Source organism: Sinohyriopsis cumingii, chromosome 14 (genome assembly GCF_028554795.1).
Source record: "Sinohyriopsis cumingii isolate HCF-2022 chromosome 14, ASM2855479v2, whole genome shotgun sequence".
Classification (NCBI taxonomy): Eukaryota; Metazoa; Mollusca; class Bivalvia; order Unionida; family Unionidae; genus Sinohyriopsis; species Sinohyriopsis cumingii.
The window spans coordinates 95134884-95152254 of NC_142974.1; the positions used below are offsets into that span (position 1 = coordinate 95134884).

The 17371-nt window shown below is 40.6% G+C and overlaps 1 protein-coding gene across 3 annotated transcripts in view; it reads left to right on the forward strand.

The window, feature by feature from the left end:
- Positions 1-17371, forward strand: part of LOC149784426 (DENN domain-containing protein 3-like) — a 432202-nt gene that overhangs the window by 19533 nt on the left and 395298 nt on the right. For all 3 annotated transcript variants that reach the window (XM_089932491.1, XM_089932490.1, XM_089932493.1), the window contains exon 3: positions 6850-7219. In XM_089932491.1, the coding sequence (XP_089788617.1) occupies positions 6850-7219 (370 nt within the window). The remainder of the gene's footprint in view (positions 1-6849; positions 7220-17371) is intronic.

A 17371-nucleotide genomic window follows, 5' to 3' on the forward strand; every position in this document is an offset into this window, starting at 1 on the left:
CAGGTCAAGCTGCAAAATAACAGGTGGTTATTATTCAAATTGGTGCAATACCAGCTGAATAATAAAACAGTGGAAGAAATCAATGACTACTTACCCCAGGCTAGCATGATCCTGAACCTGATCATGTTCATTGATGACTACATGCGATTGTGCACCACCAACATGTAGTTCAGAGATACCGCAGCTGGAACTGCTGTGAGTACTGAATTTGCTGCTGCTGCAGACATGCTTACAGTGGCTGCTGTGGGCAATGTAGATGCTGTCAATGGAGGCACTTTCAGAGTCAAGTTTGCATGTAATGCCGGCTATAAAATAGGATTTGCAACTCAACGTGCTCTGACCAATGCCAGCCATGAGATCTGCATGATGCTTTCTCTTTGCATCTTTGGTGTATGCAGGGATATCTGAATGGTGTACACAGGCAACAAACACACATTGGTGCTGGAAAGAGATTCCACCAAAGAATACATGCATAGATCAGCAGTTCCAGCCAATGGACAGTTTACCAGGACGTGGTTTCCCTATGGATGCCCAAGATCACTCCATCAATAGTGCAAGTACTTGAACTGGAATCATTGCTGGCCATATTGACCAAAAAACTTTACTTTGAGCAATACTACATTTACAAGCACCAGTTTGATGCTGTTCAGCGGACCACTTCATGGAGAGTCACCACAAATGCAGGCAGTGAACTTCCCAGACATGACATTTTGGCTAGTAGATCAATGCAGAGATCAGGAAGGAAACACGTGTTTAAACATCTTAATCTATTCCATATTCAAGTCAGAGTCAACTGCAGGCAATATCCAGAACAAGAACTCTAATTCAACTTTGCTGTTCCTTGGCATCTGTCCATCTACAGGAGACGATGGCGTAGCTCCAAAGTAAGCTTTTGTTTATCCTTCTTTCTAGCTCTCTTTTTGGCTTGTTTTATTTTTCTCTCTTCCTCTGCATTTTGAACTCCCTGCCTGACAGCTAGACGCCAGCTGGAATGGTTGTTTGCACAGCTCTCCCAGTCGTTGACTTTGATGTTTGCCGTCTTCATTTCCTACTTGCAGACATCTTTGTAGCGCAGATGTGGTCGTCCAGTTGGTTGTGCACCTTCTGCCAACTCCCCATATAACAGGTCCTTCGGAATACAGCCTGGGTCCATTCTTTTGACATGGCCAAGCCAGCGAAGGCGCCTCTCGCTGAGAATGGAGAACATGCTGTTCATGTTGGTGCATTCTAGAACCTCTGTGTTGGGTACTTTGTCCTGCCACTGGATATGCAGAATGCACCACAGACATCTCAGGTGGAAGCTTTTGAGTTTCCTCTCGTGTCTTGCATAGGTGGTCCATGTTTCGCTGCTGTAGAGAAGTGAGCTGAGCATGCAGGCTTGGTAGACACGCAGTTTGGTCTTCTCTGTGAGGTTGGGGTTGTTCCAGACCCTCTGGTTAAGTCTGGCCATCACTGCTGCTGCCTTGGCAATCCTGCCGTTCACCACAGAATCAATGGAGAGTGAGCTGGAGATGTTAGACCCGAGGTATGTGAAGTTTTCAACAACTTCCAAGTTGTACCCATCGATGGTGACAGAGGGAGGGGAGTCTGCATCCTGTGCCATGACGTTCGTTTTCTTCAAACTGATGGTCAGTCCAAATTCCTTACAAGCATGGGAGAGGCGGCATACCAGCAGCTGAAGTCCATCTTTCGTGTGTGATGTCAAGGCTGCATCATCAGCAAAGAGCAATTCACGGATGGGTACCTCTGTGACTTTAGTCTTAGCACGGAGATGGGCGATGTTGAACAGCTTGCCATCAGCCCTGGTATGGATGTACACTCCCTTGCTGCAGTCCTTGAATGCGTACTGGAGAAGCATGGAGAAGAAGATGGCAAAGAGCGTTGGCGCAAGGACACAGCCTTGTTTGACTCCGCTGATGACTGGGAATGCTTCAGATGTTGCGTCATTGAAGCACACTGTGCTGTGCATGTTCTTGTGGAACGACATGATGATAGCAGCAGACGTGGGGGGCAGCCGATCTTCTGCAGGAGTCTGAAGAGTCCACTCTGACTAGCCAGGTCAAACGCCTTCGTCAGGTCTATGAAGGCAATGTAGAGGGGTATCTGCTGCTCGCGACACTTCTCTTGCAGCTGACGTAGTGAGAAGATCATGTCTACAGTTGACCTGCTGGCTCGAAATCCACACTGGGACTCTGGGTAGATGCAGGAGGCTAGGATCTGCAAGCACGCCAAGGCAACACGGGCGAAAGCCTTTCCAACAATGCTGAGGAGGGAGATGCCCCGATAGTTGTTGCAGTCTCTACAGTCTCCTTTGTTTTTGTACAAAGTGATGATGTTGGCATCACGCATGTCCTGTGGGATGTATCCCTGTTCCCAGCAAAGGCAGAGGAGTATGTGTAGGGGCTGAAGCAGTGCTGGTTTTCAGCTCTTGAGGACTTCAGGCGGAATACTGTCACTTCCAGGAGCCTTCCCACAGGCAAGTCAATCGATGGTTTTTCCGAGCTCTTCCAGGGTGGGCTGTGTGTCTAGCTCCTCCATGACAGGCAGGTCTGGAATGGCATCCAGGGCAGTTCCAGTGACATTGTTTTGGGTTGCATATAGCTCGAGATAGTGCTCAACCCAATGCTGCAGTTGTTTCCCCTGGTCTGTGATGACTTTGCCAGTCTTGGACTTGAGGGGGTCGGTCTTGTAGCTGTAGGGGCCTGTCGCCTTTTTGATACCCCCATACATTCCTCTTGTATCCCCGGTGTCAGCAGCTCTCTGTATACTGTTGCAAAGGTTCAGCCAGTAGGTGTTGGCACATCGGCGGGTGGTCTTCTGGGCATTGTTCCTTGCAATGCTGAGGGCTTGTAGTGTTCTGGGGCTAGGTGCAGCCTTGTATGCCAGGAGGGCTTTCCTCTTTGCCTCAGTCATGGGCTCCATCTCCTCCCAGTTTGCCTCATACCAGTCGATATTCTTTCGCTCCCTCTTCCCGTAAGCTGTGATGGCTGAATTGTACACAGAGTCTCGGATATGGGACCACTTGGAGTCAGTGGTGTCATCAGGTGTAGGCATCCGAAATTATTGCTGTTGATGGAAGCCATGTAGACATGGACATGGGCACGCAGATCTCAATGGATGGTTTTGCTAACTTGTATCACATCTGCCAGTTTGATGTTTTCAAATGTTCAGAGTGAGTCAAAGATTCCCCTGTCGAGATCAAAATCTGATGGACCATTACCATTCCATGTAGTAATTACATCTGTTATGCTCTGTTGACTTCAGACCAATTCATGGCACTGGACGTGTTCAAACAATGTATATCTTTCCATAGACAGTGTTAATGAAAAAGGCGTCCAAGCATCATAGAACCATACTCGATGGTGGCTACATTGCCAGAGTGATTATTCTCTTCATTTTTGCATCAGTTCTTGCTCCATTGGGACTTGCACTGGTGACATGGGCCATCACTGGAGCCACACATAAAGCAGTGATGGGAAATGGTGTTGCCCATAGCAGATACTTCTGCAGCAGACATCTCCTCCAGAAATGTACCATCATGACATCATCAGTTAGCTATCAAAAAAGACCTGTCAAAAGAAACAAACAACAAAATAATAGCATTTAATATAATTCAATGTTGTACATGCAGGTAGATTTAATGCTGTCACCACAGCAGAAGAAAAGTATTGCTGTGGCAGCCAGACATAAAAGGCCCATATCGATCAGGCTTAAAGCGTCGGTGCTCACAGGATCTGACAAATTCACGCTGACTCATCATCAAGCCACATCAGTAGCTAAACATTCCACTGCATGAAAAGAAATTGTTCTTAATTTGTCGGCATGACAGCTGTCCAAACAAGGAGGATTTATCACACCCCAGTTAGCAGGAATTGCTGGAAAGTTACTTCCAGGATTCCTTGACATCGGAAAAGGACTACTGGAACCATGTGTGGTAAAGGACTTTCCAGCAGAGGAAAAAAGGTTTTAACATTGAAGTAATTCTTGTTTTTAAGACAAGAAGAACATTTGAATAATTATGCTACTTTTAAATGAAGAAATTAACTGCTTTAAGTTATATGTAGCTTTCCTGCTATATACACATATACATACACATCTCACAAATATAGTCACCTTCTGTAATGGCCACCCATCTTTTAAGGCCACATTCCCAGTGCAGAAGGGGTGGCTATATACCGTATTTACTGTATATGTTGGATACTGTATTTGTTGGGACACCATAAATTAATTTTAAAAGTAATTTTTTGTGCACTGTATGTTCTGGGACACATCATTTTTTTCGAGTCGTAAGTTGTGGGACTTCTTTTAAATCATTTGAAAATTACATGTCATAAATTGCACTCCAACTGAAATTTTATTTTAAAAAATATAAAATTGCGTACTTGAGATAAAACTCTTTAATCACTGCAGCAGCATCTCATCAAAACAACCCTTCTTCTGCACACGTACGATCTATTATTTTGGTACATGAATATATTTTTAGCTTTCTCATACTGTGAGAAAATGTTAGAAACAACACACCACCTGAAGCGGAAACTGCAAGGACAAAAGTCAGATTTTTTCAAATCTGCACTAGTCTTGCTAATTCTTACACTTTTGACGCCCATCTTATCGTCAGTCCATCCAGGAATGCGATCAAAGTACATTAGAGTTTCATCCATGTTAATGATCATATTGTCAGTGAAATGATCAGTTTCTCTTCTGGCCTTCACGAATTCATCACGTGATTTTATTTTCTCCAAATCTTCTGGATGATGCTGGGTCATCGATGTTCGCGCACGAAGCACTATATTGTAAACTTTAAAAACTGTTCCATTGTTTCATTGTATTTACAAATTTTCGTGAATACTGGGTGAAAAGAAACCAAAGTTAGCTTCCATATCTCGGCCATCTTTGTAAATTCAAAGCTAAAATATAAAAAAATCGGCACACATAAAAGAATCCAAGTCGGCTTCTGAGGTCAGCTTGCTTTGCAATAAAATAATCTTTGTATTGATATCCTTTAAAAAATTCAGCTTCCGAGTCCAAAGTCAGCTTCCGACGTCAGCTTGCTTTGTAATAAAAATAACCTTTGTCTTTGATGTCCTGTCGATAAGTTCAAAGAAGTTTACTGTTGGCTGCCGGTTGTGTTTATTTACCACCAGGGCTTCTATGTGCTTGGCATTTGTAGTAATAATTGTTACAAAGGTGGATTGATGTCTGCGGATAAATAGTAATGATACTTTTTTAACCCGCGCCGGTGAAAAGATTGTCACTTGCACTCAAGTGAATGTGTTTTCAAATAATGATTTTTATTTGCGAGATACTGTCATACAGTAGACCTGGATATAAATTATTCTTGGCTATTTTGTACCTAACATCGTGCCATGTGTGAATGGCAGTTGTCTTCAATATATCGGTTGATTATTTCCCTCTTGTTTTGAAAATTGTTTGCTTCTCTTCTGGCTTCACGAACTCACCACATGATTTTATTTTCTCCAAATATTCTGTGTGACGCTGGGTCATCGACATCTGTGCACAAAGCACTATATTGGTTCACTTCAAAATTTGTTCCATTGTTTCAATTTGTTTTCAAAATTCCCGTGAATACAGTTGAAAAGGAACCCAAGTTTGCTTCCATATCTCGGCCGTCTTTGTATATTCAAATTTAAAAAAAAAAAAATCAACTCACTTAACAGAATCCAGTCAGCTTCCTTTGTATTGATATCCTTTTCCCCAAAAAAGTTAACCAAAGTTGGCTTCTGAGATCAGCTTGCTTTGTAATAAAAATCACCATTTGTCTTTGATGTTCTGTCAGTAGGTTCAGAGAAGGAGTAGCTGCTTGCTGCCAGTCATGTTTATTCACCACCAGGGCTTCAATGTGTTTGGCATCTGTAGTTACAATTAATACAGAGGATCATTGATGACTGCGGGTAAATAGTAAGGATAATTTTGTAACCCAAGCTTAAGTGAATGTGTTTTCAAATGATCATTTTTATTTGCGATATACTGTCATACTGTAGACCTGGATATAATTCAATCTTGATTATTTTGCACCCAACACCGTGTCATGCATGAATGGTGTCTTCAAAATATCGGTTGAATATTTCTCTCTTGTTTGCGATTTTGTTGGCTCCAGTTTTCAGTCGGATAACATGTTCAAACCTTGGAGCACAACCACACACAATTGTTTCTCAATGTTCATGTGAACAACGTGGTGTGTGGTATCGGACATAATTGATACACGCTACAGTATTTAATCCTACGCTTACAGATTTCATGGAAATATTTTATTCCTTAATGCTCATGTTGAAAAAAGGAATAAATGATAACAACACAAGCTTAGTTTCTTTCGTTTTATTATCAATTCAACATTTTATTTATCTGTTTTATTGCAACGTGCAGTGGGGGGGGAGGGCAAGCACAAATGCAATACAATTTTATTTCGTTTCTTAAGTCTTGGGACATATGACCAACATGAAAAAATGTTTCACCATAAGTTCTGGGACAGGAAAAAAAAAATTATTTTATCGTGTCCCAACATATGAGGTAAATACGGTGACAGGGGGACCACTGTACTACAATCACATCTCTAATACAACCTTAGTTGGTCCAGAACCCCCATCAGCTTCAACAAAATTAAGCTTTAAAAAAGTGGTCTAAAAGTTACATGTCTTTAAAGTGGTCCAGAACCCCCACAACACAGTAGTATATTCAATGGGGGATCTCTCAAGCAACTTTTTATCTTGTAGTGATAAAGTAGTCCAGAACCCCCATTTTCTTATACTACTTATTGAAACTTAAATATTGAGGAATCATTGACTGTTGTTGCTCCTAGCATTTTGTACTTTTATTTCTTTAATATTTCAGCCAGAGATAGACAACTCATTGGACAACATCTTTAAGAATGACTACGAACCTTGTGTTTTGGCTGCTGTGTCATCATCCACCATGGTTTATTTCCACCCATTTTTTCGAAAAGATGAAACATACCCACCCTCAACGCATGCCACATATTGCAGCAATAGCAGCACTCAAATGACAAATCTTCCTGAATTATCAATTGGCAGTAAAATTGGTCAACTCAGCAAGTCCTTCAGTCCAGCACAGTTGCGGAACACATCTCGCAATCCCAAGATTATGTCTCGTCATTTGAGCACAAAGGGACAAGTCAGTGCAATGCCTGAGCTCCCAGTTTCTGATGAGGTCATCAGATCTGTTGCCGCATTTTGCTTTCCAGGTACTGTATGTCTCTTGTGTGATAAGGTCAAGGGGGCAACCTAATTACAATTTTAACAAAATAGGGTGTGGCCTTATTAATGGACAAATAGACCTGTAGTGTTAGTAACAGATGTGTCTGACAAACACATCCTAAATCTTGTTCCTTAGCCCTGGGACCAGAATGATGAGTTGAGTCCCCCCGAGTCTTGGGGCTACTACATGTTATTCAATTAGCTTCTGAAACATAATCATCAATTTACCTTGAACCAAGAACCTAGGTACTGATGCAGCAATGAGCTGCCTTGATGAACATGTTCAGTCCCCTTGGATCCTTGGAATGCAACACACTGTATTTGCTGGCCTGCAAGTCAGTACTGAAAATCTGGGCTTCATTTTATACTCTGAAACGACATATATGGATTAATGTCATTCCGATTGCTTTATTGTATGTCATGTAATTTTTCGTATGTTCAAAATAAGAATTTGCTTTAAAAGTATTAAAAATACATGTATGTATAATTTTATATATATATATATATATATATATATATATATATATATATATATGATCTTCAGTTAGTAAATTCACATACGTCAGATGTAACTGCACTTATTAGTATACATTGTTTGCATTTGATTACATGTATGTGGTTTAAACTATACAAGTTTGAAAATGAATAATCATGACAAAGACATATATTCCATCACTGTGTAATGCCAGTAAATGCTAGGTGCTTACTCGTGTAAATTTCTCAATCACTGACACCTTTTTTTACTCCCTGACAGACCTGTCATAGCAATTTAAAGTAACAACTGGCATGAACAAAGATCAAAATCAGATGCTGCCTAACAACAGGAAGTGTACATGCATTTACTGAGTAAGGATAGTTTTATTTGTTGGGAATGGTGCTGTCATTGTAGTTGCAGAGAAAATTGCACAGTGTGCTAAATGGTCATTCTTGGAATTTAACCTAACTGAAGTCTCTATGAATATAATTATTGTGAATATGTAAACTTTGAAACTGGAGGAGTATGGTATGTATTTTAATATTTTCTATTTGCTATTTAAATTATTGTTATTATCTCTCTGTGACAAAAGCTTCAGCTAGACGGGGACAGTAAGGTACACAATAGCATGAAGAAGGCTGAAATATCACTCATAAGGTGCAGGAAGAAAAATGCGATGGAATATGCCTATTTTTCTCTTTTTTTAAAAAGAAAACCATGGAGCAAGCATTTGAGCATGAGCGATGTGATTTCCATTTTACAGTAATCTGAAATAGTGTACAGTGATACTCTTAATCTTCATGGAACTGGAAGTTATTATAGTTATTCCACACAGCATACAGATTTTATTCTGTCTGTAGCTCAGTAAATGCTCAGGTCAGCATCATTAAATAGGGCTAAAATACTTTATGTGAAATGAATTAAGTATATTTTTAGCTTCTTTTAATGATGCTGACCTGAAAATTTACTGAATTACAGATAGGATACAATTCACGATGCTGTAGAATGAACTGTAGTGAAACATATGAAGCTGAAGTATTGATCTGGCTTCTTCTTGTACTCAACATTGACTTATATATGGATGATGGATGGAATATTTAAAAAATCTGCAAATTCAGCTTATCTTCACATTGACTTATATGGCTGCAGAAGTGATATTTTGACCAGATCATGTTGGTATGCGGCTTAAGTGAATTAAGTGTTAGTTATTAACCAGTCATTATTAGTTACATTAACTTCAACAGTGTTATATGTTTTTGATTATTTAGGTGAGGATTACTTTCAGTTATCTTTTAAGTAGAAAAAGTTTTCACTGATCATATATTTTTGCAAAGTTTAATTTGAAAACCTCCAGCAACGTGCTTGCCAGAACAAGGCTGATAAGGTAAATGATGGTCAGAGGTCGAAGAAAAGACAATGGCTGCCAGATTGGATAGACAAATTCCCTTGCCTAAGAAATAGAATGATATCAGAGAATATTAAGTGGCATTTGTTTTAGGTTGCGACTGCAAATAGACAAATTCTTTCATTAATAGAGGTACTAATTTGGAGTTTTTTGACTCAACACGAGATGAATCCCAATCATGTACATGCTGTAGAAGAAAGGATTGCTCATGAGGTAAAGCAATATTACCGATTTTACTTGAAATAAATGTTGATGAGGAGGAAAAGAAGGACCCTGCTAAAGCAGTACCAATTAGACTTGTTTATTATCTGGCCAAGAATGGACAGCTGTTGAACCAGTAGGAAAAAGTTTTGCACTTGCAGGTATGTACTTTAATTTGAACTTGTAAAAAAGGAAGAATAGAAATAAGAAGAGAAAATAGCAGAACTAGCAAAATCCAAATAATAAAACAATAACATTGAACATTTCGTGAGATTTTATTGCATAGTAATGTACTTTCTTCATCTTCTATTGCTTGTTCTTATTATTTTGAGTTTAGCTTGTCAATATAGATTACAAGTAAACAATTTAAAAAATATTTTTAATACAGTTTTTGTTGTTGTGGGTTTAATGCTATTTCTCAGCACACAGTAGTTTTACATGGCCACCTGCATAACTGGTTCAGGAAGAACTTTGGTGGGAGGGGGTAAACTTCATCAAGAACAGCAGATCCACTGGCAAGCTTTCTCACATTACCATATATATGTAGATGTGGTGCAGGAATAAATTTTTCTGAGATATCTTGGTGAATTTTTAGGAATGCATTATTTAAATTGATGATTAAATATGTTTCTGATCAGAAATGGAACCACTAATGCTGTTGTAGGAATTTTCCTTCATTTTATTTCATTCTTTTATGCAGATTCTGAGCAACTGCCCTGACCTGCAGGATGTGAGAAAACTCTACATGACCATCACTGATCAGAGTGGAAGATGACAGGCTGAATGCCTGTAGTGACACAGTTAAGACTGGATAGAGATTTGTTAGACTTTGCAATTCATTGGATTTTTATACCTGAATGTACAGATGTTGTTGTAGGGTTTAATGCCATTTTTCAGCACACGATAGGCTATTCATGGCGGCCAGTATTAATGGTGGAGGAAGAACCCAGGAAATCGCCGGAAAGAACCACTGACCCTCGAGAAGCTACTGGCAAGCTTTCTCACATACCCAATTGGCCAAATCCGAGACTCAAACCCACGCAGACAGAGGTGAGATGGCAGTGATCCATAATGGAGAGCGCTTTAGACCACTTGGCTACTTGGGGCCCTGAATGTACAGATGTAGCAATCCACAAGCAAAAGTGTTTGTGTTTGCTCTTAAAATCAGATACCTACGAGCCAGTCATTCTCCTTGTGTGTTGTATTACTATTCAAGATGTGATGGCAGACATAATTATAAAGGAAATAAAATCTCTCTGTGGGAGAAAGTGATTAGATTTAGCAAAGATCTTAAGTATGGCAACTAGTGATGCAGCTGTAATGACTGGAAAAGTAGAGTTTAGGAGAGAAAATCCAAAACTCATTGAGATTCACTATGTAGCTCATCAGGTTCCACTTACTGCTGGGCAAGCATGCTGTGATGTGTAGCAGTTCACTGACTATCAGATGCTAGACAAGCATGCTGTGATGTGTAGCAGTTCACTGACTGTCAGATGCTGGACAAGCATGCTGTGATGTGTAGCAGTTCACTGACTGTCAGATGCTGGACAAGCATGCTGTGATGTGTAGAGTTCACTGACTGTCAGATGCTGGGCAATCATGCTTGTGATGTTTAGCCCTTTAATGACTGTCAGATGCTGGGCAAGCATACTATGTTGTAAAATACTTAAATGATCCTGGGCAAGAATGCTATGATATATAGCAATTCAGTGACTCAAATGCTGGGCAAACATGCTTTTATGTATAACAGTTCAGTGACTATCAGATGCTGGGCAAGCATACTTGTGATGTTTAGCCCTTCAGTGACTATCAGATGCTGGGCAAGCATACTTGTGATGTTTAGCCCCTCAATGACTATCAGATGCTGGGCAAGCATACTTGTGATGTTTAGCCCTTCAGTGACTATCAAATGCTGGGCAAGCATGCTTGTGATGTTTAGCCCTTCATTGACTCTCAGATGCTGGGCAAGCATGCTTGTGATGTTTAGCCCTTCATTGACTATCAGATACTGGGCAAGCATGCTTGTCATGTTTACCCTTCATTGACTATCAGATGCTGGGCAAGCATACTTGTGATGTTTAGCCCTTCAGTGACTATCAGATGCTGGGCAAGAATGCTTGTGATGTTTACCCTTCAGTGACTATCAGATGTTGGGCAAGCATGCTTGTGATGTTTAGCCCTTCAGTGACTATCAGATGCTGGACAAGCATGCTTGTGATGTTTAGCCCTTCAGCGACTGTCAGATGCTGGGCAAGCATGCTTGTGATGTTTACGCTTTCAGTGACTATCATATGCTGGGCAAGCATGCTTGTGATGTTTACCCTTTCAGTGACTATCAGATGCTGGACAAGCATGCTTGTGATGTTTAGCCCTTCAGTGACTATCAGATGCTGGGCAAGCATGCTTGTGATGTTTAGCCCTTCACTGACTATCAGATGCTGGGCAAGCATGCTTGTGATGTTTACACTTTCAGTGACTATCATATGCTGGGCAAGCATGCTTGTGATGTTTAGCCCTTCATTGACTATCAGATGCTGGGCAAGCATGCTTGTGATGTTTACACTTTCAGTGACTATTATATGCAGGGCAAGCATGCTTGTGATGTTTAGCCTTTCATTTACTATCAGATGCTGGGCAAGCATACTTGTGATGTTTAGCCCTTCAATGACTATGATATGCTGGGCAAGCATACTTGTGATGTTTCGCCCTTCAACGCTGGGCAAGCATGCTTGTGATATTTACCCTTTCAGTGACTATCAGATGCTGGGCAAGCATACTTGTGATGTTTAGCCCTTCAGTGACTATCATATGCTGGGCAAGCATACTTGTGATGTTTACCCTTTCAGTGACTATCAGATGCTGGGCAAGCATACTTGTGATGTTTAGCCCTTCATTTACTATCATATGCTGGGCAAGTATGCTTGTGATGTTTAGCCCTTCATTTACTATCAGATGCTGGGCAAGCATGCTTGTGATGTTTAGCCCTTCAATGACTGTGATATGCTTGGCAAGCATACTTGTGATGTTTAGCCCGTCAATGACTATCAGATGTTGGCCAAGCATGCTTGTGATGTTTAGCCCTTCAGTGACTATCAGATGCTGGGCAAGCATACTTGTGATGTTTAGCCCTTCAGTGACTATTAGATGCTGGGCAAGTATACTTGTGATGTTTACCCTTTCAGTGACTATCAGATGCTGGGCAAGCATGCTTGTCATCTTTACACTTTCAATGACTATCATATGCTGGGCAAGCATGCTTGTCATGTTTAGCCCTTCAGTGACTATCAGATGCTGGGCAAGCATGCTTGTGATGTTTACCCTTTCAGTGACTATCAGATGCTGGGCAAGCATGCTTGTGATGTTTACACTTTCAGTGACTATCATATGCAGGGCAAGCATGCTTGTGATGTTTAGCCCTTCAGAGACTATCAGATGCTGGGCAAGCATGCTTGTGATGTTTACCCTTTCAGTGACTGTCAGATGCTGGGCAAGCATGCTTGTGATGTTTACACTTTCAGTGACTATCATATGCTGGGCAAGCATACTTGTGATGTTTAGCCCTTCATTTACTATCAGATGCTGGGCAAGCATGCTTGTGATGTTTACACTTTCAGTGACTATCATATGCTGGGCAAGCATGCTTGTGATGTTTAGCCCTTCATTTACTATCAGATGCTGGGCAAGCATACTTGTGATGTTTAACCCTTTAATGACTATGGTATGCTGGGCAAGCATGCGTGTGATGTTTAGCCCTTCAATGACTATCAGATGCTGGGCAAGCATGCTTGTGATATTTACCCTTTCAGTGACTATCAGATGCTGGGCAAGCATGCTTGTGATGTTTAGCCCTTCATTTACTATCAGATGCTGGGCAAGCATGCTTGTGATGTTTAGCCCTTCAATGACTGTGATATGCTGGGCAAGCATACTTGTGATGTTTAGCCCTTCAGTGACTATCAGATGCTGGGCAAGCATGCTTGTGATATTTACCCTTTCAGTGACTATCAGATGCTGGGCAAGCATGCTTGTGATGTTTACCCTTTCAATGACTATCATATGCTGGGCAAGCATACTTGTGATGTTTAGCCCTTCAGTGACTATTAGATGCTGGGCAAGCATACTTGTGATGTTTACCCTTTCAGTGACTATCAGATGCTGGGCAAGCATACTTGTGATGTTTAGCCCTTCAGTGACTATTAGATGCTGGGCAAGCATGCTTGTGATGTTTAGCCCCTCAATGACTATCAGATGCTGGGCAAGCATACTTGTGATGTTTAGCCCTTCAGTGACTATCAAATGCTGGGCAAGCATGCTTGTCATGTTTACCCTTCATTGACTATCAGATGCTGGGCAAGCATGCTTGTGATGTTTAGCCCTTCAGTGACTATCAGATGCTGGGCAAGAATGCTTGTGATGTTTACCCTTCAGTGACTATCAGATGTTGGGCAAGCATGCTTGTGATGTTTAGCCCTTCAGTGACTATCAGATGCTGGACAAGCATGCTTGTGATGTTTAGCCCTTCAGCGACTGTCAGATGCTGGGCAAGCATGCTTGTGATGTTTACGCTTTCAGTGACTATCATATGCTGGGCAAGCATGCTTGTGATGTTTACCCTTTCAGTGACTATCAGATGCTGGACAAGCATGCTTGTGATGTTTAGCCCTTCAGTGACTATCAGATGCTGGGCAAGCATGCTTGTGATGTTTAGCCCTTCACTGACTATCAGATGCTGGGCAAGCATGCTTGTGATGTTTACACTTTCAGTGACTATCATATGCTGGGCAAGCATGCTTGTGATGTTTAGCCCTTCATTGACTATCAGATGCTGGGCAAGCATGCTTGTGATGTTTACACTTTCAGTGACTATTATATGCAGGGCAAGCATGCTTGTGATGTTTAGCCTTTCATTTACTATCAGATGCTGGGCAAGCATACTTGTGATGTTTAGCCCTTCAATGACTATGATATGCTGGGCAAGCATACTTGTGATGTTTCGCCCTTCAACGCTGGGCAAGCATGCTTGTGATATTTACCCTTTCAGTGACTATCAGATGCTGGGCAAGCATACTTGTGATGTTTAGCCCTTCAGTGACTATCATATGCTGGGCAAGCATACTTGTGATGTTTACCCTTTCAGTGACTATCAGATGCTGGGCAAGCATACTTGTGATGTTTAGCCCTTCATTTACTATCATATGCTGGGCAAGTATGCTTGTGATGTTTAGCCCTTCATTTACTATCAGATGCTGGGCAAGCATGCTTGTGATGTTTAGCCCTTCAATGACTGTGATATGCTTGGCAAGCATACTTGTGATGTTTAGCCCGTCAATGACTATCAGATGTTGGCCAAGCATGCTTGTGATGTTTAGCCCTTCAGTGACTATCAGATGCTGGGCAAGCATACTTGTGATGTTTAGCCCTTCAGTGACTATTAGATGCTGGGCAAGTATACTTGTGATGTTTACCCTTTCAGTGACTATCAGATGCTGGGCAAGCATGCTTGTCATCTTTACACTTTCAATGACTATCATATGCTGGGCAAGCATGCTTGTCATGTTTAGCCCTTCAGTGACTATCAGATGCTGGGCAAGCATGCTTGTGATGTTTACCCTTTCAGTGACTATCAGATGCTGGGCAAGCATGCTTGTGATGTTTACACTTTCAGTGACTATCATATGCAGGGCAAGCATGCTTGTGATGTTTAGCCCTTCAGAGACTATCAGATGCTGGGCAAGCATGCTTGTGATGTTTACTCTTTCAGTGACTGTCAGATGCTGGGCAAGCATGCTTGTGATGTTTACACTTTCAGTGACTATCATATGCTGGGCAAGCATACTTGTGATGTTTAGCCCTTCATTTACTATCAGATGCTGGGCAAGCATGCTTGTGATGTTTACACTTTCAGTGACTATCATATGCTGGGCAAGCATGCTTGTGATGTTTAGCCCTTCATTTACTATCAGATGCTGGGCAAGCATACTTGTGATGTTTAACCCTTTAATGACTATGGTATGCTGGGCAAGCATGCGTGTGATGTTTAGCCCTTCAATGACTATCAGATGCTGGGCAAGCATGCTTGTGATATTTACCCTTTCAGTGACTATCAGATGCTGGGCAAGCATGCTTGTGATGTTTAGCCCTTCATTTACTATCAGATGCTGGGCAAGCATGCTTGTGATGTTTAGCCCTTCAATGACTGTGATATGCTGGGCAAGCATACTTGTGATGTTTAGCCCTTCAGTGACTATCAGATGCTGGGCAAGCATGCTTGTGATATTTACCCTTTCAGTGACTATCAGATGCTGGGCAAGCATGCTTGTGATGTTTACCCTTTCAATGACTATCATATGCTGGGCAAGCATACTTGTGATGTTTAGCCCTTCAGTGACTATTAGATGCTGGGCAAGCATACTTGTGATGTTTACCCTTTCAGTGACTATCAGATGCTGGGCAAGCATACTTGTGATGTTTAGCCCTTCAGTGACTATTAGATGCTGGGCAAGCATGCTTGTGATGTTTACCCTTTCAGTGACTATCAGATGCTGGGCAAGCATACTTGTGATGTTTACCCTTTCAGTGACTATCATATGCTGGGCAAGCATGCTTGTGATGTTTAGACCTTTAGTGACTATCAGATGCTAATCAAAACAATATACCATTATTATAAGAAATCATTTGTAAGGTATATTACCCCAGAATAATGGCTGAAGTGCTTGAGGATCAGATAAGAAAAACCTATCTTTGAAGGAGCTATCTATCCTTTGGCAGTTATGCTTAAACATTGCTGTAACTGCTGTTTTACATGTATGCTAGCATTAGTCATGGATCATGATACAGCCAAAGACATTCCTGAATCTAAAGCCCTGATGAGCAAAGTGGAGTCAGTTGCTTTTCTCCCGTCTATGGCATTTTTGAAAGATGTTGGAACTGTTATTCAGAAATTGGCTGTTTTCTTTCAAAACAATAACCTAATTGTCTTTGTGGTTTACTTAATGGTTGAAAGCACTGTCGAGAGGCTGGAGATGTTTAAGGCATTGAATGGGACTGCCATGCAAAATGCTTGAAGACAGTGCAGCATGTGAAAAATAATGATAAACAATAGCTCAGAATGCTCTTTCAGATCAGTGCTCAAGACTACTTAGAAAAATTGACAGACATTCTGAAGGGCAGATTTGAGAAAACTTCAATGGATATTCTACAGATGCTCAGCAGTATTTTTAATCCAGAAATGATCCCAAAGGATGAATTGGACAAAAATTGGTTTCTATACAAACAGTGAGGATGAAAAATCTGTTGTGGACATAGAGAGCATGATGAAAGATTTCCTTCAGTTCAAAATGCTGATATGAGGGCTATGTAACTCCAAAATGTCTTGAAGGCTGCATGCTTGTACATTGTATGTTGTAAAAAGCCAACTTTGCAAGGTTAACTTTAACTACTTAAGTGAGAAAGGCATTTTGATCACAGAATCATGTAAAAAGTTATATCTTGGGCCAGGCTTGGATATGAGACTGTTGTTATTTGTATTAAATTTACATTGTTAGTTACTTTTTTGTGGGTTTTTTTTGTTTAATTGCATGCTATTGTAATGTAACATTGTATGTTGGACTTGACCTTGTCCAGAATCATTTCTGCTTGACTTGAATTGGCTTTTTTAAATTTTATTCTGTGTAAACAGCTAATACATAGCTAAATTATTGTCTGTGTATATGGGTTTAAAATCATTATTGTTAACAGAACTAAATATGTTTTTTTGGGTCAAGGCTTAAGTTTTGTAATTTCCTTAATGTATTTTACATAATCCAGGTTCTGTTTTTTATTTTGTAAACATCCAGATCAGTCTAGTAGGTTATTTTCCATTAGGTAATGTTTATTATTTTTTTATATAGAAAATGCTAATTGTCACCTGAGGTCAAGTAGATAACTTTATAATTTTGTAACTGAGAGGATTTTTCAGTCAGTGGAAATTTATTAATTCAAATTGTTGAAGTCAGGTGATTAATTTCTTTGGAGATAATAATAATAATAATGAGGACTTTGTATAGTGCCTAATCTTTA